Source organism: Hyaloscypha bicolor, assembly GCF_002865645.1.
Source record: "Hyaloscypha bicolor E unplaced genomic scaffold K444scaffold_113, whole genome shotgun sequence".
NCBI classification, from domain to species: Eukaryota; Fungi; Ascomycota; class Leotiomycetes; order Helotiales; family Hyaloscyphaceae; genus Hyaloscypha; species Hyaloscypha bicolor.
In genome coordinates, this window is record NW_020194615.1 from 34,977 (window position 1) to 60,153 (window position 25,177).

The 25,177-nt window shown below is 37.1% G+C and overlaps 3 protein-coding genes across 3 annotated transcripts; all 3 read left to right on the forward strand.

Moving 5' to 3' along the window:
* Positions 1-1,131: 1,131 nt before the first annotated feature.
* K444DRAFT_23508 (MFS general substrate transporter) lies at positions 1,132-3,522 on the forward strand. Its single transcript, XM_024871265.1, has 6 exons — positions 1,132-1,432; positions 1,533-1,540; positions 1,724-2,346; positions 2,414-2,469; positions 2,535-2,775; positions 2,868-3,522. The coding sequence occupies exons 1-6, from the start codon at positions 1,137-1,139 to the stop codon at positions 3,273-3,275; spliced, it is 1,632 nt and encodes a 543-aa protein (XP_024734640.1). The 5' UTR covers positions 1,132-1,136; the 3' UTR covers positions 3,276-3,522.
* A 7,563-nt stretch (positions 3,523-11,085) lies between these two features.
* K444DRAFT_23538 (uncharacterized protein) lies at positions 11,086-13,378 on the forward strand. The gene is made up of 5 exons (XM_024871268.1): positions 11,086-11,300; positions 11,351-11,551; positions 11,597-11,923; positions 11,983-12,117; positions 12,167-13,378. The coding sequence occupies exons 1-5, from the start codon at positions 11,250-11,252 to the stop codon at positions 13,010-13,012; spliced, it is 1,560 nt and encodes a 519-aa protein (XP_024734641.1). The 5' UTR covers positions 11,086-11,249; the 3' UTR covers positions 13,013-13,378.
* A 365-nt stretch (positions 13,379-13,743) lies between these two features.
* K444DRAFT_533300 (MFS general substrate transporter) lies at positions 13,744-15,183 on the forward strand (the record flags this gene model as incomplete). The annotated part of the gene is made up of 3 exons (XM_024875141.1): positions 13,744-13,955; positions 14,007-14,383; positions 14,432-15,183. 3 exons carry the CDS (start codon positions 13,744-13,746, stop codon positions 15,181-15,183), a joined length of 1,341 nt encoding a protein of 446 aa, XP_024734642.1.
* Positions 15,184-25,177: the final 9,994 nt, after the last annotated feature.

Here is a 25,177-nt window from a genome sequence, read left to right on the forward strand (position 1 = left end):
GGGACAATTGGTTACTCGACTTGAGGAAGAGCGAAATCTAGAACTGTACTTTATAGATGGTCTGATAGAGACGGAGGGCCAAGAAGACATGAGGAGCATGTTCCCGGAACCTTATTACTCTTGGTGCTCAATGTCATCGGATAACAAACTGGTCAACTACGAGTCAGCAAAGGAGGCCTTGGACTTTGTCCAAGATATTATCATGGAGGATGGCCCATTTGATGGAATCATAGGGTTCTCCCAAGGCGCGGCTCTGGCACTTGCCCTTCTCCTCCGATATACAATCGAACATCCACTGGATCCGGCTTATGCGATCTGCAAATGGGCGATACTCTTTTCGTGCGTGGGAATCGACCGGGAAAAAACCCAATTGGGCGATGACGGCCAGCTAAGCATTCCGTCTCTACATGTTCTCGATCAATCGGATAGTTTCCTGGGTGCTAGTGGATCAAAAGTGGCCTGCGAGCCGGGCTCCGCAAAGTGGATCTTGCACGACCGTGGACATGCCATTCCTAGAGATAATGTAACTGTTAATAGAATCCTGGATGCAGTTCAAGACCTACAACACAGGGCTATGGTAATTTAGCTTGAGGGAATGGTGTCAGATTACTGGAGGACAAATTGTTGTATCCAAGGTCTTTGTCTCACTTTGAATCCAATCGCTTCTGATGTGCCCTTTCAGGGCTATGTGGATATTCTGACAAATACGAGAAGAACAGCACGAACGTAAGGCTACCGGTGTTATCAGATGCTGGAATTGTTACGTCCACTGGACGTCAAAAGTCCCCGTTCGCCACGAGAGGGCGAAAAACCATCCCGAGGGGAAATTCTGGCAGTCAGGCGGCGCACCTCTTCGCAGTTAGAACAGATGTGGGGCTACCCAGAAGTACATCGATCCCTTTCAGTTTTAGCGGACCTATTGGTCAGCAGTGCAGTGGGTGCCCCGCGGTGATCTAAAAGAAGACCGGAGGCAGCACGACTATTCCTGGGCGGCTAAACTAACAAATGAGGCTAGCAGTGTTACACCCTGTTAGTGACGAATGTAGAAGCTCCCCAGACCGCCCATCTTTCAGGATGTTGCCATCTCCTGTCTTTCCATCTGGTATCATTCTCTCTTTCTTTCTATGGTGCCAAGAATGGACGAGGCCGTTGTCTCATCAACGTTTCAGGATAATGGTTCATCTGACATCTCTCGGATGGACGAGAAGGCCGGATGCTTAGATGCAACGACATACACGGGAGTTAGCAAACCAGTGACTAAACTAGAGCCATGGTCAGGCCAAGCAGTGAAAGCACCGCGAAATGATATGATAGGGCATCTTTCTGCGCCACCGGTACATTTTACAGACGGCGATGAAGGGAACCCAAGGAACTGGACTGCTAAGAGAAAGGCGGCAATTGGGACGTTCGTCATTGCGGCAGGTTTTGTTGCGTAAGCACCCCCGTCTCCTTTTGCATCATAGTTTAGGCTTGCCTCTTCCATGTTCACTTTACCATCCATCGATTCATCCTTGAACTAACAGCTCAATAAGGACGCTTGGTAAGTGAAAAGTTCTTAAGAAAAGAAATTCTCGAATGTAGGAGGTTCTAGGAGTAAACTACTCAAGAAAAACCTCCTTTTCGTCAGATTCATACATGTCTTAGAGTATATGCCGCCTGGACCAAAGCCTCTACAGTTGAATTTCCAAACACGGTAAATTAATTCAGATATTGTCACGAACAGGGACTCCGATCTATATTGCAGCAGTTCCAAACATTGCAGTCGACTTCCGTATAGGCATCACTCTTGCAATCCTCCCCATCTCTCTCTACGCCTACGGCCTCGGCGTCGGTGCTCTGATCGCTTCTGCGGCGTCAGAGATATTTGGCCGTGTCATCGTCTATAAAGTCACTCTACCCCTCTCGCTCATGTTCACCATTGCCGGTGGGGCTGCTCACAATTACTCGACTTTGGCCGCTGCAAGATTTCTTGCTGGAACGCTGGCAGGACCATGTGTCTCATTAGGAGGTGGCGTGATGAATGATCTCTGGAACCTCAGCCTTGAAAAGACGGGCACGACGTTCGGACTCCTGTATGCACTCGGAGTTATGTATGCAACGCAGACAGGACCTATGATCAGTGGGAGTCTGCTCACATATCATTCTTGGCGGTGGACGTTTTGGTTATCAGCCATTTTGATGGGGACTCTATCCGTAGTGGCTTTCCTGATTCCTGAAACATATGCGCCTGAAATCTTGAGAAGTCGCGCGAAGAAGGAGAATTTACCAGTCATGAAACGAGGAGACTCATGGGGGGTATTTCTGGCATCAATCGGTAGGCCTCTACATATGATCATGGTTGAACCAGTAAGCACTGTCCCACTACTGTTCTTCAACCTGACTACCAAAATTAGAAAGCTGACTTGCCTCCGAGTTTGTACTACCAAATGGACTCGTACTTGCTGTCACCCAATCAGTTGTCTTTGCATAGTGAGTTCGCCGGCTACCGTTTCTCCTCACTTGGAAGTTGTAGACGCTGATATGATTCTCTCAAGCTACGTCATTTACGCAATCCTTTTCGAACAAGTATATCACTTTAGTCAATACCAAGCCGGATTGACCTTCGCACCATTACTCGTCGGAGGGCTCGTCGCCGTTCCAGTGATGGGACTTTTCGACCGATTAACATATCAGACAGCGAGAGCTGAAGCCATTCGATCTGGTACTGAGGTTCAACCCGAGAAGAGACTGTACCCCGCAATGTTGAGTGTGATACTCTTTCCAATCTCATTATTTGTGCGTCCCCTGAACTTCTCCTCTTCCCTAGCGAGGAAAGCCCGCTATATTTTGATTCGGGTTCTGGTTAGAATATACTTACACCATTGTAGTGGCTCGCATGGTCAGGTCGCTCCTCAGTCCACTGGATTGTTCCAGCGCTGTCAGGCATATTGTTCGGCTTAGCATACGTTCTCAATATAGTAGCCCACTTCTTCATCACCTGCCCGACAGATCTCACAGCTAACAGTAACCAGTTGTCTATCTCAATCTATAATAATGATGTCTACGCTGCTCATTACGGCGCATCAGTTCTTGCAGCCACAACCTTCTTGCGCTTCTCAATCTCATCATCGTTCCCTCTTTTCACGCCACAGATGGTCCACAGCATTGGTTTTGCGTGGGCAACGTCATTAATTGCATTTATCACTATAGCTATGATTCCCATTCCGTGGGTGTTTTTCCAGTGGGGGCCGGTGTTGAGGAGCAAAAGTCGGTATTTACAAAACCGAGCGCTGTGAGTTCCTATAACTTTCGAGACTTGTTGGAGATGGAGTCTCACTTGCGTAAATGGAATAGTTTGTGTTGTACAGATGAAGAAACATTTGAAAAATTGGACTATACTTAAGGGAGTTAGAAATAGTGCGTGCTTATTATAAACCTGGCTTGAAAGAACTCCTAGTTGAATGTTAGCTAGAGTCGCGTTTGAACCTCAGAGCAGAGATCCAAGATGGCCGCATCGGAAATCGAAGAAATACAAAGCGTCGGATATATACTCTTCCCACTTGTAATAAAAATTGCACCGAGCCTAAAGTATAGTAAAAGTCGAAATCAATGTTGGGTCTGGAAACGGGGAATGTGTAAAACGACCCCGGGTATTGATTGGGTGTCGATTGGGGCAGGGGTATTAACGACTTGTAATTAGCTATCTAAGCTCCCTAAAAATCTAAAGTTAGGTTTTTTTATATAAATATAAGCTAGTATATTATAACTACTATATTATAATCAAGTGCTTCCTAGCCTATAATAAAAAGATTCCTTTAAATAGTTTTTTAATTTAAGGGAATTTATATACTAATTAATTAGATTCTAGTTTTTAAACCCTATAGGGCCCTATAAATTAGGGGTTTATAAGACTCTCATATCCAGTTTTAAGGAATTATTTGCTAAATTTCTGGGCTTCATTCTTAAGCTTACCTTTAGGTTATAAAATATGAAATTTTTAACTTCTTTAATATAAAGAGCTATTACTAGTCCAAATTTATTTAGAAAAAGTTTATATTTAAATAGCCCTTAATTATTGCTGTAAGTAAATAAAACAAATATTAAATTAAATTAAAGAAAAAGCCGGAGTTTTGGTGTTCCTGTCCGAGCAGCTCTACTTTGGGTTAGTAGCTAGTCTAGCCCCCAACGGGCACCCCAATCGACACCCGGGGGGGGTGTCGTTTTACACATTCCCTGCAGATGGTGGATCCCGTGGCAGCAACAGACCGAGATCGTGGAGGAATTCATACAACTCTCACAGGGGAACTTGTTGCAAGCTTCTCTTACTTGGAAGAATTTCTACTTTGGGGTGTCTTATTAGTCACCCACAAGTAATCAAAACACGATTGGAAAGCCTCCGGAAGATTTCGAAGGAAGCAACAGCGTACTATTGCTCCCTTTTTGAGCGGATTCCAGAGGATTCTCGGGAGGTCGCGCAGCAGGGATTTACATGGGTGCTCGGGTCCGGAAGCCACTCAGCGTCTCGGAGCTAGAGCATGCCGTCGCAATTGGAGCAGGCCAGCGGTCTTGGGCAGATCTTGTAGAGTCCTTGGGATTCAATTTCGAAGTCCAGTTTGATCAAGCTTTTGAATACCTCCTCAGGGTGGAGCCTGATCGATCCGTTCGGTTCACACATTCAACGGTCAAAGAATTTTTAACGTCACCGCCTCAAAATCTTTCACCGCCGAACTCCAATATACTTTCCAGGTTCGCCATCCGAGAGAGTGATATTGATGCCGAACTTGCTAAGGCTTGCATCATTATTCTCAGCTTCCGCGACTTAAATAAAGTTTTAATTAATAAATAATAACTTCAGCTTTATATTAATATATTTATAAAATTCGGTTTAAAAGTTTAATATAAACTAAAAGCCTTTATTAAATACCATTGTTTTTAAAATTAGTTAATATATATTATTATAAGTAATTAAAAACTAATAATAAATATAGTAGTTTTAGTTTCTTATTTCCTAAAATATGAAATTATTAATAATTATTATTTAGTTTAATTAGTAATGGCAGGCTTAAAATTATTATTATTATAAATACAAATCTAAAGCGTGGAAAATAAAGTTAAACTATCTTTATTTTAATAATCTGAAGCTAAAAAAGAAAGATGTTCTTAAAGAAGTCTCGGAATTAAGTAAGTGCGGGATATATACAAGCTCATATATTATAACTTGCTAAGTAAAGTTAGTTTATATTACCCAAGTTAGTTTATATTACCCAAGTTAGTTTATATTACCCAAGTTAGTTCATATAACCTAACTTTACTCTCGACTTGAACTATATATATTTGGCTAACTATAGTTTAACTCCTATTAATACTATAAGACATAATAACTATAATATTACTCCCTTTCTTGAAAATAAGCTTATTCCCGAGGTTTAAAAATCCATTCATCCTCGAGCCGTGAAAGCCGTCACTAACTCGTAACGAGGGTAAGATGTGGCATCCAGGGTCCGCGAGTTCGGTTGCAGGTCTACCTTCACGCTCGCTAAATAGCGGCCGTCCTTTCCTCTCTCCTCCAGATTTGGTACTCCAAACCATTAACGAGAAGCGCATCTTGAAGAGCCTGAGCTTCCCGGACATGTATTCTCGATGTGAAGAGGTATCCGAGGCGGCAAAGGACACGTTCGAGTGGTGCCCGTCTAGGACGTCGCATCCGGCATTTGAGCTGGGGGATTTAAAGTATTTCGAGACTGGTTTGGAAAAGGGAACTGGTGTCTTCCACATCTTCGGGTAAACCGGGAGCCGGCAACACATAATCTTTCAAAAGGCCCGAGGCTGCAACTTCATCTGTCCACCGCACGCGACACCAGGCGTAGCGGAATGCTGTCTCATGGAGGCTCCCAACTTCACAGAGTTTTAGGAGAAGAGTTTTGCTGAAGAACCGTAGTGTGCCGTCAATCTTGGCAATATCCAACAACGAACTCTTCAAGATCTCTAGCTTGATAGCCTACGAGGCCGACCAACTCGTGAACCTGGGTTTCAAGGCTTGCCGGATCATGCGGGCTAGTGATTTAATAGAGGAACAGGAAAACGACCGTGGCGAATCGTATTCTCGCACTGCACCAATTAGTAAAAGTTGATTACAGGATTAATTTGGGATCTCTATTATTGGAGAAATGTAATCGAGGTGCAGCCGGGCGACCCGGCGAAAAGCAACTTCACCAAATTCAGTAAGCACCCCCAACTTCACAAACTTACCACTTGATCGCAAAGTGTTTTCTGATTAGAAAGTCAGCACTCTCCGACCTTTTCCAGAATCAATTTTCAAGAATTGGTTCGATTGGAGAGATAAGATGGAAAACGGTTCAGAAGTCAGCGATATTGAATATGGACCTGCGCCCAATCCTGGCGAGCAAAAACCTTCGACAACGATCATGCAACCACTACGATCGCAATTATCTGCGTTATGGGCATTTTTGGGTTTGGATCTTCCAACGGTTGTCATGATGCTCAAGTTAGCCCCAACTCTTTATCCTCACTCAAGAAGGCCGGTAACTGACCATGGTACAGAGGCGCACTGCCTCCAACTCTCGGAATGGCTATGTTAGTCACCCTTTTCTATTCTCTGCTTCTATGCTTACACCATGTTAGATATCAAGCGACTTCCGTAGCGGATACATTTCAAACACTTGGATACCTCGTCCCAATCATCGCGTCTCTCTGTATATGCATCATGCCCAGAGCCAGGTTCATCGAAATGATGCTTCTGAATACAGTATATTACACATCTTGCTTGAATGAAATTAAGACTGATCTTCTCGTACAGGCCAGCACAGCCCTTGCATATGCGTTCAGCCTCCTATGCGGTTATTGCGCTCTCCAAGCTCGATGGCACTCATTATCAGCGGGCGAAAATGCAGCTGTGAATGAGGAACTTGCAGCCGCTGCTAGCAGTGGAGCTATAGCGAACCTGAAGGAACTTCCATACAACTCTTCTGCTGCAGTGGTGTGTGCAATCTGGCTTATTTTCCATATGTGGTAAGTTCGAGCTTCGTGGGGTCTTAAGTGCTCATCTTCTACTTGCTTACTCGTGACTTGGGACAATAGGCTTTCCACCGCGATCCGAGCGAGACGTCGCCATCTATTCTTTCCCTCAGTCATGTTCTGTATCTACATCAACATTGCGATACCTTACACGTCATTTTTCCCCAGCTGGGGACTCATAACGACCTTCCTACATCGCGTTACACTCGCATTCCTGACTGGGTATTCATTGGCATTCTTGGTGGGTTTGCTTGTTGTTCCGGTCTCATGCAGACTCATAGCATTCAAAGAGATCACCGGATTTCTCGAGCTCACGAGGAAGACGCTGAAGCAACAGGCATCCCATATACACAAACTCAAATCTCTCGGCGTCCTAGACGATTACACATCAGTCTCAGGCTCAAACTCCGTTCTCACTTCTCTATCAACCGAGGTGTTTACACAAGATGTCTGGAGCACTAGCGATACGAAGAAAACTTTGGCCCAACTTGAAACTCTTCATAGCAAGCTTGGGCCAGATGTTTGCTATGCCCAGCGCGAAGTTGCCTTTGGTTGCATTACTGCAAGTGATATGGAAATATTGTGTGAAAGAATGCAGGAGTTGTTTATTTTGGTGACTGGCGTGGGGAATATTGTGACAATGCTACGAAGACTAGTACGATCTGAAGGGCAAGAAGCTGCTCAATCACGTGGAACTTCAAGGGAGAAAAAGGATGGAGAGGAAGAGAAGGAGATTGAAGACGCGATGAAGATTCTCGACACCACATTCAATGACTTCGTGGAAATAATTGACGGTGCTATCAATCATAGCTTGCTGCTGCTCGAATTAAACGAACCGTCGAGGAAGGAGCAACTGAATATCAGGAAGCAGTTCAGTGCAGACACTTCAAACATCGAGGCATATATCGGAGATTCCTCTCCAGGCAAGCCTCAATACTTCAATGCTCTTGAGCGGCGGGTGGCCTCCTTCCAGAATCGCAGAATGACCAGCTTAGAATCTTGGAAAACTACAACACCCCTCGACCAAACCCAAATGACTTTTAATTTTGCTACTCAGTTCCCAGCTCTGGCTTCTGCAGATGACAAGACACCGCCTACCAGAGCTCAGCAAGAGTTGTTGGCCCTTCTTTGGGTGAGTTGAAATCCTTCGCATGGAACATGTTTCATTAATGAGTTGTAGATAGAGAACATCTTCAACATAGGAACAACTTCCATACTGAAACTTGCAAAGTTTGCAGAGGACAAAAGAAGAAGCGGAGGGATGGACAAGAAAATATTCATTTATCCCACTCTTCAAGTTCTGAAGGAATGGCTTTTCGATTGTCTTTCGACCGACCGCGATGATCAAAATGTGGCTGGAGAGACCAGCTCCATTCGTTTCGCAGACTCGGACTTTCAACATCGGGATCCGGAACATCTACCCCCACGGAACTGGTATGAAAAGGTGGGTACTGCCCTCAGACACTGGTATTATTTCATTGGCTCCGATGATTCTTCTCTGGGCCTTTGGGCAGCCTGTGCTACTATGACCATTGCCATATTAGCCTTCCTGAAAAACACACACATTTTTTTCATCAACCAGCGGGTGGTATGGGCTTCTGTTTCCATCGCAATTAGCATGAGTCCTACCTCTGGATTCAGTGTTTTTGGCCTTTTTGGAAGAGTGATGGGAAGTGTTTTGGCTACGGTTTTTACAATTATCAATTACTACATGGTCAACGGCCATACGGGGTAAATTTCCTCTTCCATGGCTCGGAAAGGATCCAGCGCTAACGATCGGTGAAGGGGCATAATCGCGTTGTCTTGGTTTTTCATGAGTTTAGGTAAGATTAACAGGAGACTGCACCGTGACCAGCTGACGCTCAGTAGACACGTGGATCATTATCAAAGTACCGCGCCAGGCAGTAATTGGAATTCTGGGATTAGTTACTCATGTCATTATTCTCGGGTCAGTCTCAATTCCAACCTGCTTATAGAATGCAATATGATTTATTCTTCCAGGTATCTAACCCAATATCACAAGTTGGGTGTTGAATTGGCATCAGTTAGCGGGCAGGAATTCTACCCAGTCTATATACTTGCCCCCCAAAGTTTGTTTTCCCTATTCCGCAACCTAATTCGTTTATTTATGTAATCTAGGATTGCTTGCCGTTACTGCGGGCTGCTCCTCTGCATTCTTCTGGACACTTTTCCCAGGAACTGTAAGAGATCGCAGTGTGCTGCGAAAGGGCCTTGGAACCTCCCTCTATATTCTCGCAAACTATTACTCCTGCATAAAGGCAATATTCCAATTGAAACTCAAGGATTCGGATTCGGATTCAGCACAACTTTTCCTTAGGTCAAATGAACGCCTTACCAAAATTCGACGACATCTCTATATCAAGCAGATCACTATCGCCGAACGGCTCAATGAACACAGCAGTTTTCAAAACTGGGAGCCGAACCTAGGTGGGAGGTTCCCCCACAAAACATATAATAATATCTCCCATACGATCCAGAAGTAATTCCCATCCTCCCTTAATCCTCAAATTGCTGTCTGGTTATCCACTAACGACTCTAATCTTGCAGGCTCTCAGGGCATCTCGCCCTTCTCTCACTGACAATCCAAAACCTAATGTCTTCAATCGACACTCCAAGTGAGAGCAGCGTCTGGCACGACGATGTCGTCTCTCTCTGCAAAATGCTCGACATGACCGACCACTCCTTCGCCAATATCCTCTGCATTCTCTCCGCTGCTCTTGAGAGCGGACAGTCACTGCCTCCTAATACGACGGCACCACCGCCGTATCAACTGGATCATGCTCTTACTCAACTTGATCATGACATTTTCAATTTGAAGCATATCGTAAATCCCGAATATTGTGCGTTTGCTGCAAGTCAGATGTTGTCGGCGGTTACCAGAGAGGATCTTTCTAAACTAGTTAGGTATTGTCTTATGATGAGCTCTATGTTTTTTTCGGCAGACGCTGACAATGGCTGTTAGTGATGTTAGATTGATTGTTGGCGAAATCGACTTTTCAGCCGCAGTTGACTTCTGAAGGTTTTTCTGCAGTATAGGGCTGTGGGCAGATGCAGTACGGATGTAGATGAATAGTGTATCTCGGTCAGGTATGCTCTGATGCCGCATTTTATGGCGCGATATCCGTACTCCGTCCATATTTATATCGAAAGCAGTCAAGGACCCTCATGAGAGAATGGCAATTGCATGAGCAAAGCAGTGTTTAGCATGTAATTAGGCTTCAAATATGAGGGTAAATTTAATATAGATGAGGATTTCTAAAATACAAGAAAGAGCAGTTCAGGAGAGGGTTTATATGCCTCTGCAACTGAGTTAACTAAATGTGGAAGGGTCATGTGAATGACAACTGACAGAGAGCATTGATACCTAAGAGCACAATTCCTATTCTTAACAAGTGGTATCGATCTTGTTGGCTCGTTCCCCCCTACTTTCCCCAATTTGACATGAAATATCATTCATACGTTGCCTTTGTCTTTGGGTCATTTTCTCAATTGCTTTTGTGTGGTTGAGCACTCTCGACGAAGTTTCCAGATTACTGAAACAAGTGGCTGCACCCGTCAGAGGTTCTGGCCTTAGGTCTCAATGGTACCTCTCAGATGAACATTCGGGAAATTTCTCTGCCGTGGGACCGACTAACTTTTGCGACTGCGTTTGTCGAGTTGCGGATAAATTTTCCCGCTGGTGAGACACGAAGGCAATTGAGGGGACGTCTGTATGATTTATAGGTGTGTCGTTACGAGCCTGCAGACATAAGTCCGTGTTTTTAGGGCATTTCGCTAAGAAACGAGCCCCATAACTATTTTGGATGCTTTCATTTTATATTCAGAATTAAGTTTAAAAGCCTTCTAAGCTTAATCTACCCCTTTTCACTGTGTGCGCTTGAATTATACGAGGTTTTAATCTGTATTTGTAGTGAAGTGAAATGGGCGACTTTGGTTTTGTGAGTCTGAAAACATCGCTAAAACCACGGACTTATGTCAGCAGGCTCGTCAGCACTGGTGGCATGCCGGCCGAACCTTGCCCCTTTGATTTAAAATCTCACCACCGGACACCTCAGTCAACAAGACAGCATCCTTAACCTGCAAGTATCACTCTCGGTGTTGAATTATCTTCTCTATTCAATATTTCACAACCCTTTCTCTCAATATCTCTCACATGAGTAGAGTTTTCCCAACCACCTCCGTGTGACCAGGGACCTCTAGGAAAGCTCGACAGGATGGTTCACAAGACTGTAGGATGTGCCAGTTGCAAGAAGAGGAAGCTCAAGGTAAGGAGAGGGTCTTTTTTTGACATGAATTGCGCTGATCATTCTTATAGTGCGACCTATCACTCCCTGGTTGTCAGAGATGTCGACGGATTGGCAAAGACTGCCCGGGATACCCGAATAAATGGGACCTCGCATTTCGCAGTGAGAATGAAGCTATTTATGCCAAGGCACGTAAGAAACGAGAACTCGTGTCAAGATACACTAAACGGGAAATGGTCTCTGCCTCTTCTCGTTCCCCTTCGCCCCAAAATGTAAGTTTGCCTCAAACCCCTGCCTGCCCACGCTGACGACGTAAGGTCCTCTCAGACGATATTCAATTCCATGCAGTATGTCTATTCTTTCATGACTACATTGTTGATTCTTGCCCGGGGATCTGTGATGGGTGGCTAGATTACCTGCCAGATTTGTATGGACGGCATTCCGAAAATCCTAGTCTTCAAGATGCTGTTCTGGCGGCTGCCTATGCAAACATTGCACAAAGAACTGCGCGAAGAGACCTCGAACTGAAGGCGGCATCGCTCTACCATGCGTCTCTCGAAACGGTCAAGAATAATCTTTCTAGCCCTCAACTGGCCACGAGCGATATCAACATGACAGCGGTAATTCTGCTTGGCCTCTATGAGGTGAGTCTGCCCACTACTGCAACATCGGAGGCAAAAAGCTCACGGTTTAACCACCCTAGTGCATCAATAATACTACCTTCTTTGACTTTTCTTACCAACATATCAAAGGACTAAGCGTCTTGGCCGACTTGAGAGGATCATTGTTACTGCAAGGCAAAGGTCCAACTTTGCTGCAGATAGCTTGTTGCCAAGTGGTATGGGTTTCCTAAGAAATTGCTAAAGATTTTTGACTGACACCTCCAGAACAGACGGAACATCGAATTCGGGTTGCCTCCAAGTGCCGCAGAAAAGAGACTGAGCAAACTTCTCGATTCAGCATCGCTAGCGGGTCGAATGGTCATGAACATGTTCAACGTTAGCGTGTTCTCAGCCAATGCCTTCCGTGACATTCGGTCAGGCAATCCGGGCTGTATTTGGAACCTTTCAATTCTACAAAGCTTCAAAGAACTCGAGTATGCCCATCGCCAGTGGAACGAAGATGCGAAAATGTCTTTCCCTTATCGGATTATTCAATGTGCAGTTGGAGATAACCTCGATACAAATTTCACCCCAGAGGCAGAGCATCACATCTATCGAGGGTTTTGGTCAGAAGCCTTGTGGAATAAGTATCGTGCTGCTGTCATTACTTTCAATCAAGCACTTCTGGCCCGGCTTGATGCAGCGAAAGCTAGCCGTCCAGTCAAAAACTTCGAAACCCCTGACATCATGGAGTTGCGATACCAAGCAACACTCGCAATCCAAGTCATGGTTCGTGACATTTTCGCCAGCATCCCTTTCTCCCTGGGAGATGTGCCATCATACAATTATTACAATACAACATGTCCGTCCAAGAGTACAGCCTCAACGGGCCTGCCCAAGAGTGTAGGCGGATACTTCCTTGTATGGTCTCTCACAGTCATTCTCAGATGCTCGGTCGCGTCCGGAGAACAGCGAAATACGGCAAGAGCAGCTCTCGTCCGCATCGGAAGACAGTTCGGCATAAGCTATGCTGTCAAATCTGCTCAGAATTACATGGGAACAGCAGAGAATGCCTGCCCGGCCGATTCGAATACGGAACCCCTCCCGATGACTTCAATCCCGAGGTCTTAGCACAATACTTTTGACATTGATTTATGAAATGCCTGCACAGGGTCTTTCTCCTTGAGGAGACTTTTCGGGCAAAATGGCACACTTCGTTCGAAAACACATGAGTTTGCTGAAGTATACAGAGAATAATTTGGATCATCTCCGCGACTTTCCTGGAGCTGCAAGCCCATCAGTCCATCCATGTGCATTGCTTGAAGCTCGAAGGATGACGGAGCGCGCCTTTCAAGCGGGCGTGCCCTAGACCTATCGAAGCCATTTTGACCGTGCGAATGGGCATTGGGCCACCATCATCTTTAGAATAGTAATCATCATAATTGGTGGCGGGAATAAGATCTTCCTCGAAAGTGGAGAGAAGCACCCAGATAGGGTTAGCACGCCGAGGTGCATGTTGCCGCTCGAACCGGCCCACCTTGGTCGGAATGACTTCGAAATTTTAAATCAGACGGGCTTTCCTTTCAGCCGTCTTTGCTCGGTAACATGTATCGCTTTAGGTAATTTTGGACGTCCAAATTCTCTTACCTTATGACTCTGGACACGCAAGTTTCAGGATCGAGCACCTATTCCTGATTGTTAAGCCAAGAGAGCTTACAAACGTGGAATGGAGCCTTTCACCGCACATTGTCCACTGAACGTATATATATATCGAGAGGTCGAGGTAGTTGAGAGTTCAAGGCACTTCTACAGACCCAACCTAAAGCTATCCGAAAACAGCAAACTTTCAACTTCAAAAGTCCATGGCTTCTACTAGCAACACAACCACGGTGGACTTTCCCCCCGACTTCGCGGAAGACAAAATCACTTCGGATTCCAACAGCAGTCTTGGTGGCCAGGAGAAGCCTCAGGTAGAGCAAGCTATTGAGGATGGTCAAGTCGATGGAGGCAAGAGCGAGACGTTGACCGCTCTCCTGCAAGTGGTCGGGGCTTTCTTTCTCATGTTCAACTCTTGGTATGGGCCATTCATTTTCTGAATCTCGAAAACTGTATCTAACAGATACAGGGGGGTTGCAAATACTTTCGGGGCATATCAAACCTTTTATGAAGGAGATCTACTGAAAGGCCAGACCCCTTCCCAAATATCTTGGATTGGTTCGATTCAGGCGTTCCTTTTACTTACCGTTGGCGGCTTCATTACTGGACCAATATTCGATGCTGGCTACATTCGAGCGCTGGTTTTGTTCGGATCAGCAGCCGCTGTGTTTGGGATGATGATGACAAGTATTTGTACGGAGTACTGGCAAGTGATCTTAGCGCAGGGAGTGGTGACCGGAATTGGAATGGGTTGTATGATGTTACCAAGTGTCGCCGTCATGCCTCAGTACTTCAAAACCAGAAGAGCTTTTGCAACTGGGGTTGCAGCATCTGGAAGCAGTGTTGGTTAGTGCTCCGTTCTCTTCCAAGGTTCATGCTCTAACAAAAACATAGGTGGGATCATTTATCCAACAATCTTCCACGAACTTGAGCCAAAGATTGGCTTCGGTTGGGCCACGAGAGTCATTGCATTCATCATGCTAGCCACTCTGATGGTCCCAATTGCAGTTATGAAAGCAAAGGTGTTCCCGTCTCAACGAAGACCTTTGTTCGATTTCCAGGTCCTTCACAAACTCGACTACGACCTGTTCTGCTTCGGAACCTTTTTTGCATTCATGGGAATGTACATCCCCTTTTATTATGTGTCCAGCTTTAGCATTTCTCATGCCATCGTCAACGCCAATCTTGGATTCTACCTGCTTACGATTCTCAACGCTGCTTCGATTTTCGGCCGGATCATCCCCAACTTCTTTGCGGACAAAACTGGCGCACTCAACATCATGACACCATGGGTATTGTTTTGTGGGATAATTGCATACTCATGGACAAGCGCAACATCAGCCGGCCAGATAATTGTGCTCTGCATATTTTATGGATTCTTCTCGGGAACTCTCGTATCGATTATTGCTCCCGCCGTCGTTGTCATCTCACCCGATCTGAGCTTGGTTGGTACACATATGGGAATGAACTTTGGGTTTACCTCGTTGGGTCTCTTGATCGGAAACCCTGTGGCTGGAATCTTGCTTGATCAGCATGGCTACATTGGCCCTGCTATGTGGTGTGGGACGTGCAATGTGCTGGCTGGCATTTTCATTCTTGCTGCCCGTGTGAGCAAAACTGGACCTGTACTGATGGTGAAGGCATGATGGAAAATAAAAGGAACATTTATCTTCACAAAATTCCGTAAATAGAATAGCATAGTATAGCATACGAGATCAGGGCCGCTTCGCTAAAATTAAATCCTGGCGGCCCTACGCAAGCTCCGGGGCCAGTCTTTAATTTTGCCCTGATCTCGATTCGAGATTAAGAGAGTGACTTTAGCTTTAATATAGAGCTCTCTCTCTCTTTGCGGACTGCTATACCTCTAATTATATTTATAGAGCTCTTTTCCCCCTTTTATAAGCTCTCTTTCTTACTTGTAAAATCCTTCTTTTATTAAATATAGCTATATTATACTTGCAAGCTTATACTAATATAATATATAAGTATAAGGGAAATTAGTTTTTAAGAGTTTTTATTTAAATATTTAGCTTTTGGCTTTATATACCGGACCCGGTTCGCTTTCTTATTCCGCTTCCGGTATATATTATAAGTAAAGAACCGGCCAAAGTCTATAAGAGGCTTTTTTTAATTGCAAGAGAAGTAATATTACTCTTATAGGCTATTTACCGAGGCTATAAAGCTCTCTCGGATCTTCCGGCTCTCTTAGGGGCCCTCCCAAGCCTTATTTTTATCCGTAAAGCTCTTTCTTTCTACTTGCAGGCCCTCTAAAGCCTTACTGGCCGCTGCAAGCCCCTTATTACCTATACTCTTACCTATACCTCTCTCCCAAGCCTTACTCCTACCCGTAAAGCTCTCTCCTTCTTGCGAGCCTTCCCAAGCCTTACTTCTATCTATACCCTTATTTATAGGGCCCTTTCTTCCCTTCCAAGCCTCACTCCTACCTGTAGAGCTTTCCCTTCCCTCTTACGGGCCTTCCCAAGCCTTACTCCTACTCGCAAAGCTTCCCCTTTCCCCTTACAGGCCCTCCCAAGCCTCACTCGCCCTATAAGTCCCTTACTACCTATACTCTTACCCGTAACTCCCTCCCAAGCCTTACTTTTACCTGCAAAGCTCTCTTCCTCTTGCGGCCCCTCCCAAGCCTTATTCTTACTTATAAAGCTCTTTCCTTCTACTTGCGGGCCCTCCGAAGCCTTATTCGCCCTTGCAAGCCCCTTATTACTTATACTCTCGCCCGTAACTTCCTCCCAAACCTTATATCTTCCCGTAAAGCTTTTCCTTTTCTCTTACGGACCCTCCCAAGTATTACTTCCACCCGCAAAGTTCCTTCTTTTCTCTTGTAATCCTTCTAAGCCTTACTTCTATCCGTAAAGCTCTCTTTCTCTCGCAAGCCCTTCCAAGCCTTATTCTTATCCGGAAACCCTCTAGATCTTCTATAAGCCTGTAAAGCTCTCTTCCTTATCTATTAAGCCTTTCTAGCTCTTCTTCCGGTCTATATCCCCTTATAAGCTCTCTGCTAAGTTCTTTTTCCTTTATAAACCTTCTCTTTCTTTCTATAAACTGCTATAGCTCTTACTTATATCTATAAAGCCCTCTCTTTCCTTCTATAGGCCCTCTTTATTTAGCTCTTCTAAGCCTTACTTATATAAGTAGGGAATATATAAATAAAAAGTATATAAATAGGAAATATATAAGTAAGAAATATATAAGTAGAGAGTATATAAGTAAAGAATATATAAATAGGAAATATATAAATAAGAAATATATAAATAGAGAATATATAAGTAGAGAATATATAAGTAAGGAATATATAAGTAAGAAATATATAAATAGAAAATATATAAATAGGAAATATATAAATAGGAAATATATAAATAGGAAATATATAAATAAAAAATATATAAATAAAAAATATATAAATAGGAAATATATAAATAGGAAGTATATAAATAGAAATATATAAAAAGCTTTAGTATTTCTAGAATAAGTAATATATAAAAAAATAGATTTAAGTTTTAGTATTTCTTATATAATTAGAAATTTTAACTAGTAATTTAATTATATAATAATATTATATAAATGAATTTAGGGCCGCTTTACTAAAATTATTACTAGTAGCCCTATATAAGCTTCGGGGCTAGTAATAATTTTACCCTAAACTTGTCCCAAATAGATTTAAAATATAATAAAGACTTTTAGCTAAATATATAAATTAGGTATAGACTTTTTATAAATTCTTTATAAATAATATAAAAAGAAAAATAGCCTGTAAATATATAAAATTAGTTATAAGTAAGTTAAAAGCTAAATAAGATCTTATAATATTTTTAGGTATATTATATTACTTATATAGTTTATATTAGGAAATAAAAAAATATAAAGCCCTGCTTATAAGATTATTTATAAGGCTACTATATAGAACTAGCTATAAGAAAAGACCGGTAATTATAAATTTGTTCCTATTATCTTAAATAACTAGCCTTATAATTTATTAATAGTTATTATAAAGAATAAAGTAAGTAAAAACTACTTATAGAAAAATATAAAAAATAGTTACTAATTTATAAACTAGAGCTTAATCTATAGAATTATCTATAACTAGCTATTAAAGTTATTACCTAGTAATTATACCCGAATTAAGAACTTTCTAAAGCTATATATTAATATTTATAATCTATTATAAAGCCTTTCCTATAAATAGAGATTTTATAAGAATATTATAGGTATATTAATCTTAAATTATAGCTTAGAGAGAAATAAATCTAGTAAATAAATATTTTATAAGACCTCTAGAAATAATTTTATAATTTCAGAATCTGCCTTATTTATATTAGCTAAATCTATTATAAAATATATTTGTTTTTGGCTAGGAAATATATCTAGAATTATTTAGTTAAGTTTATAGACTATATTATTTAGAGTTAATAGAATTACTTATCTACTAAAGGCCCGGTAATTATATAGGGTCTATAAGAATTACTCTTATAGGTAAATATAATTAATTAGGTCTATAACTAACTAGATATATAAAATAAAAGACAGGAGTATAATTTGCTTATTTAAAGATAAGTTATATAATAGATTACTAATTTAGTTTATAAAATCCTATTTAAATAGATTATTATAGACTTATATATTAATTCGTAATAATAACTAATAGAACTATAGCTAGATCTATATTTATTTATAAGTAGGCCCGTATTATATTAGCCTATAAACTATATAGGACTACTAGTAAGATCTAGATAAAGTTTCTCTCGAGAATTACAAGTATTTCTCTAAAGAAAATATTATTTATAACTAATTATAAATTAATTATTAACTAGTATACTATCTTAAAATAATACTTATATTATATAGATACCTTATTCTAGATAATTAGGTCTATAGATTATAAGAGTACCCTAAGCTAGCTTATCTTAGTAATTATACTTATAAATAACTTATTAAGTTTAAGTAAAATCCGGAACTAGAAATAAGATATATATTTATTTAGGAAAAGAAAAGCTATAATATCTATTAATACTATATATAGAATAACCTTATTTTAGCTATAGTAATAGTAATAGAGGATCTTATAGAAGAATATCTTACTAGTTCTATCTGGGCCCTATAAATAGAAATAGGCTATTTATAAATTATTTATAATTATTACTAGAATTATTTAGAAATAAAAGTACTAGTCTATATTTAGCTAGGCTTATATTATAGTTACTAGTAATATTTTATAGATATAATTAACTTATAAATTAGCTATATAGTAACTTATAATCTAGTTAAAAATATTTTTAGGTAAAGTAATATCTATAAGTATTTACTAGAGATTTATAAAACTAAGGCTAAGTAAAAAGAAGCTATAATTATAATAAGAATTAACTAAGAATAATAAGAAATTAATTAATAAGTTATAGGTAAACTTATAGGCTAAGTTATTATAAAAATACTTTTTATACTAGTTCTAGATTACTTATATATCTGTAATTAGCTACTAGTAAATACTTATAAGAAAGAGTATTTATAAACTATAGCCGGTTATTAACCGGATAGCCTTATTAAAATATTAGAACTACTTTTAATTATTCTCTATTAAGCTACAAATAATATAAGTAATATAATATATAGGATAATAGATACCCTTAACTAAATAGAGCTTATTAAAGAATTATAGACTATATATAACTATTAATAAAAGCTATAAGTAGAATTACTTATCCGAAACCGGGCTATAATAGTAAATATAGCTAATATTATATTCTTACTTATAGGGCTTTTATATCCGGATCTTAATAATCTATATAAAATACTATAGGAACTTATAATAAAGATACTAGTAGTTATTTTTATATATTATATTATATTTAAAAAAGGCTATTAAAATTAAATAAGTATTTATAGTCCGATCTATAACTTACTTAGGTAAGAGATTAGCTATAAAATAAATTATATATTATCTAGGGAAATAAATTATAAGATATTAAACTAAAAAGAACTTCTAGTATATTAGGTATTTAAATAAATACTAGAAAGCCTTTATAGGGCTTATATATTAAACCTAGGGATATTAGATAATCTTATTATTTGTTTCCGAAATAGCTATAATTATATAATTCGTTTTTTTATAAATATATTTATAAATATACTTAATTATTTATATAAATATATAAATAGAATTTCTAGAAAAAATATAAATTATATAAAATAATCTAATAATTATTATAAATAATTTCCTAATCTAGAAAATCTAGTTTATAGATTATAAATATATAGCTATTATTCCGGTACTAGTATTCGGGATACTTATTTTTATAGGTAATTATTATAGCTATAAATACCTTAGGGAACCTCTTCTAATATATAAATAGAATTATAGGTATACTATAAATTATATATAGGGCTTTTAAATTATTATTAAGGCTATATAGCCTATAAAATATCTAGCTAGTAACTATAATTATAAGTTCGCCTATAAAGTCTTATAATAAGTTTAGGAGCTTGGTATAAACTACCTTATTAACTAAATCAGGAATTAAGAAAATAGTATCTTTTCTAAAAAAATAAGAATAAATATATATATAAGAGGCTATACTTCTAGTACTTAATTATATAAATATAGCCTATATATTATCCGAAAACGTAATTCTTAAAATCTATAAAAAGCTCTCTTATTTTTAGAATAAAGATCCGGTAAAAGAAATTTAGATAATTATTTATTTATTATTTATTTAAGAAATAATCTATAATCTTAGGCTAGTATAAATTAGTTATAAAAGTAATAAAAAAGCTTAGCTTACTAAAGTATTATATAATAGCTATTAAGTCTTAAAAAAGCTACTATATAAAATAATTACTATCTATAAAGCTAGACGGGAAAATAAAGTAATAATTAATATTATTTATATAAATATTTTTATAAATTAGAGTATCTATAAGTTCTATATAGACGTCTATACGGATATTCTACTAATATAAATAAAGCTAGTTAAGTAAGATAGTTTTATAAATAATATATATATTAATAATATATTATTAGAAAAAGTAGCTAGTATAAAAAAGTAAAGAGAAGGCTAAATAAATATAGAAATAATACTAGTAGAAGGCCTATTATTCAAGCTATATTTACTAGCAGGTCCCGGTATAGTCCTATAACTATAACTTATAGTACTAGTCCGGGTTATTATATAGGAAGAATAAGATATAATAAAATAATATATATATTATATAAGTAATATTAATTATATATATCTATAGATACTTATAGCCTGCCTTATAAACTATTAGTACTAGATTATAATAGCTTATATTTATATATTTATTCGGAATTAGAATAGTAACCTTATTACTAGTAAAGAGGTTTTTATAATAATAATTCATATCTAACTTAAGAATTAAGTATATTTACGAGTTAAATAAGACTCGGAAATCGGTTTACTAACTTATAAAATATTTATGGGCCGTCTTATAAACTATAATAAACGAGTTATAGTTTATAAATATATCTATAAGCTATAAAAGAATTATATAATCTAAGTAAGAGAAGTTAGTAGTCCGGATATTAGTTATAAAAAGCAAGTTATAGAAAAAGAACTATATAAAGGAAGGTTTAGTATATAGAGCAGGCTATAATAGGCCTTGGAAATAGAAGAGCTTATTATAGATCTAAAAGTACTAGATCCTATAGAAGAAATTAATCTGGATATTCTTCTTATAGCTAATTAATATAATAGTAAAAATATAATTATATATCCGGATATTAGTTCGGAAGGCCTAGTAAAGCAAGTTATTACCTATAAAGAGATAAGAGAGATATAGAAAAGGCTTACGGATTAAAGGAAGTATTATATTATCTTTTTTATAATAGGCTTTAAAGTAATTATTTATATAGCTAAAATAGAAAGCTCTATAAACTATATAATAACTTATAAGTAGACTAGTTATATATATAGGAGCTAGCCGAAAGCGGGAAAGGAAAGCAAGAGGCCATATAATAGATAGGTTAGTAAAAAGATCCTCTATAATATAAATTGGAACTATAATAGATAATTAATAAATATATTACTAATACTATAGGGCTGGCTCGTTTATAGAAATATTTATAACTAACTATTATTATTACCGGGAGATAGGAAAGGTATTTGAATTAAGTTCTTATAAGGTAAAATACTACTAGATATAATTAGTAATATTTCGGGCCTATTAACTAGTTAATTAAGCCAGAAAAGAGAGAGAATATAAACTTAATAGTAATAGCAAGTTTTATATAATCTAGTCCGCTTTATAATAAAGTCAGAAGCAGGCCGGTTCTACTTATAAGAAGTATAAAAGCGGGAAAGATCTATAGTAATAAAGAGAAGAAAAAGAGAAAAGTAATATAAGATTAGGATTTTTTTTTAGTGCTTTTTACGGGGCCCCTAGCTTAAGATTTCCCTCCAAGCTTTAAAAAATTATAATAAAAGCTACTTGTATTCTAGAGCTACTAAAATATAAAGAAAAGTACTTGAGCTTCTTCTCTCTAATCTCTAGCTAAGTACTAAGGATTTGAATATAATTATATTCCAATATACGATTTCCTAGAAAGAAAAGATTCTAGTATTTCTTATATAACCCGTTTTTTCTATAGAATCCTATAAGCTAACTATTTAGGGTAGCCTAAAAATAGGACAATATAGAAAAGACAAGTTTAGGGCCGCTTTACTAAAATTATTAATTAGCAGCCCTATATAAGCTCCGGGGCCAATTAATAATTTTACTCTAAACTTATTCCAAATGAATTTGGAATTAAAAGAGGTATATTATATAATAAAGGCCCTGGCCAAAGTTATATAACTTAGTTAGTAAAGGGTTTTAGCTAAATATATAAATTAGATATAAACTTTTTATAGACCCTTTATAAATAATATAAGAAGAAAAATAGCCTATAAGTATATAAAGTTACTTATAAATAAGTTAAAAGCTAAATAAGACCTTATAATATTTCTAAGTATATTATATTACTTATATAATTTATATTAGAGAATAAAAGAATATAAAGTCCTATTTATAAGGTTATCTATAAGGCTACTATATAGAACTAGCTATAAGAAAAGACCGGGAATTATAAATCTACTCTTATTACCTTAAATAACTAGTTCTATAACTTATTAATAGTTATTATAAAGAATAAAGTAAGTAAAAACTATTTATAAAAGAGTATAAAAGATAGTTACTAATCCGTTAATTAGAGCTTAATTTATAAAATCATCTGTAATTAGCTATTAAAGTTATTACCTAGTAGCTATATATAAATTAAGAACTTCCCAAAGCTATAAATTAATATCTGTAACCTGTTATAAAGCTCTTTCTATAAATAGAGATTCCGTAAGAGTATTATAAATATACTAATCTTGAGTTATAGCTTAGAGAAAAGCAGATCTGGTAAATAGATATTCTATAAGATTTCTAGAGATAATTCTATAATCTTAGGATCTGCCTTATTTATATTAGCCAAATCTATTATAAAATATATTTATTTCTAGCTAGAGAATATATCCAGAATTATTTAGTTAAGCTTATAGACTATATTATTTAGGATTAATAGAATTACCTATTTACTAAAGGCCTAGTAATTATATAAGGCTTATAAAAGTTATTCTTATAAATAGATATAATTAATTAGGTCTATAATTAACTAGGTATATAAAATAAAAGACAGGAATATAATCTGCCTATTTAAGGACGAATTATATAGCAAACTACTAATCTAGTCTATAAAATCCTATTTGGACGGGTTATTATAGACCCGTATATTAATCCGTAATAATAACTAATAGAGCTATAGCCAGATCTATATTTGCTATAGGTAGGCCTATATTATATTAGCCTATAAACCGTATAGAACTACTAGTAAGATCTAGGTAAAGTTCCTTCCGAGAATTACAGGTATTTCTTTAAAGAGAATATTATTTATAACTAATTATAAATTAACTATTAGTTAGTATATTACCTTAAAGTAGTACTTATACTATATAGATACCTTATTCTAGATAATTAGGTCTATAAAATATAAGAGAGCCTCGAACCGGCTAGTCTTAGTAATTATATTAATAAATAACTTATTAAGCTTAAATAGAATCCGGAACTAGAAGTAAAATATTTATTTATTTAAAAAAAAAAAAAGCTATAATATTCGTTAATATTATATATAGGACTACTTTACCTTAGCTATAATAATAGTAGTAGAGGGTCTTATAAAGAAATGTCTTACTAGTTCTACTAGAGCCTTATAAGTAGAAATAGGTAGTTTATAAATTATTTATAATTATTACTATAATTATCTAAAAGTAAAAGTACTAGTTTATATTTAGCTAGGCTTATATTATAATTACTAGTAATATTTTATAGGTATAATTAATTCATAAATTAGCTATATAGTAGCTTATAGTCTAATTAAAAGTATTTTCAGGCAAGGTAATATTTATAAGTATTTACTAGAGATTTATAAGGCTAAGACCAAATAAAAAGAGGCTATAATTATAGTAAGAATTAACTAAGGATAGCAGGAAATTAATTAATAGGTTATAGGCTAGCTTACGAGCTAAGTTATTATAGAAATACTTTTTATACTAGTTCCAGATTACTTATATATCTGTAATTAGCTACTAATAGATACTTATAAGAAAGAATATCTATAAACTATAGCTAGTTATTAATAAAATAGTCTTATTAAAATACTAGAACTATTCCTAATTATTCTTTACTAAGCTATAAGTAATATAGGTAGTATAATATATAGAATAATAGATGCCCTTAATTAAATAGAGCTTATTAAAGAACTATAGACTATATATAACCGTTAGTAAGAGCTATAAATAGAATTACTTATTCAAAACCGGACTATAATAGTAAATATAGCTAATACTATATTTTTACTTATAGGACTTCTATATCCGGATCTTAGTAACCTATATAAAATACTATAAGAATTTATAATAGAAGTACTAGTAGCTATTCTTATATATTATATTATATTTAAAGAAAGCTATTAAGATTAAATAAATATTTATAGCCCGGTCTATAATTTATTTAGATAAGAAATTATTTATAAAACAGACTATATATTATCTAGGGAAATAGATTACTAAATACTAGATTAGAGAGAACTCCTAATATATTAGGTACTTAAATAGGTACTAGAAAGCCTCTATAGGGCCTATATATTAAGTTTAAAGATATTAGGTAATCTTATTATCTATTTCTGAAACTTTAATAGTTATATAGTTTATTTTTTTATAGATATACTTATAAATATACTTAATTACTTATATAAAAGTATAAACCTTAATATTAATATAAGAATAGAACTTCTAGAAAAGGTACGGGTTATATAAAATAATTTAGTAATTATTATAGACGATTTCTTAGCCTAAAAAGCCTGGTTTATAGATTATAAATATATAACTATTATTCCGGTATTAGTATTCGGGATATCTATTCTTATAAATAATTATTATAGCTATAAATACTTTAGGGAACTTTTTCTAATATATAAATAGGGTTATAGATATCTTATAAACTATATATAAGGCTTTTGGATTATTTTCGAGACTATATAGTTCATAAGATATCTAACTAGTTATTATAATTATAAGTTTATTTATAGAATTC

Coding starts and splice junctions, on each gene's coding strand:
- K444DRAFT_23508 (XM_024871265.1), top strand. CDS start 1,137: ATGGACGAGGCCGTTGTCTCATCAACGTTTCAGGATAATGGTTCATCT. Junction 2,347..2,413: donor ATATGATCATGGTTGAACCA/GTAAGCACTGTC, acceptor CTTGCCTCCGAG/TTTGTACTACCAAATGGACT. Junction 2,470..2,534: donor CAATCAGTTGTCTTTGCATA/GTGAGTTCGCCG, acceptor GATTCTCTCAAG/CTACGTCATTTACGCAATCC.
- K444DRAFT_23538 (XM_024871268.1), top strand. CDS start 11,250: ATGGTTCACAAGACTGTAGGATGTGCCAGTTGCAAGAAGAGGAAGCTC. Junction 11,301..11,350: donor GCAAGAAGAGGAAGCTCAAG/GTAAGGAGAGGG, acceptor TCATTCTTATAG/TGCGACCTATCACTCCCTGG. Junction 11,924..11,982: donor TTCTGCTTGGCCTCTATGAG/GTGAGTCTGCCC, acceptor TAACCACCCTAG/TGCATCAATAATACTACCTT.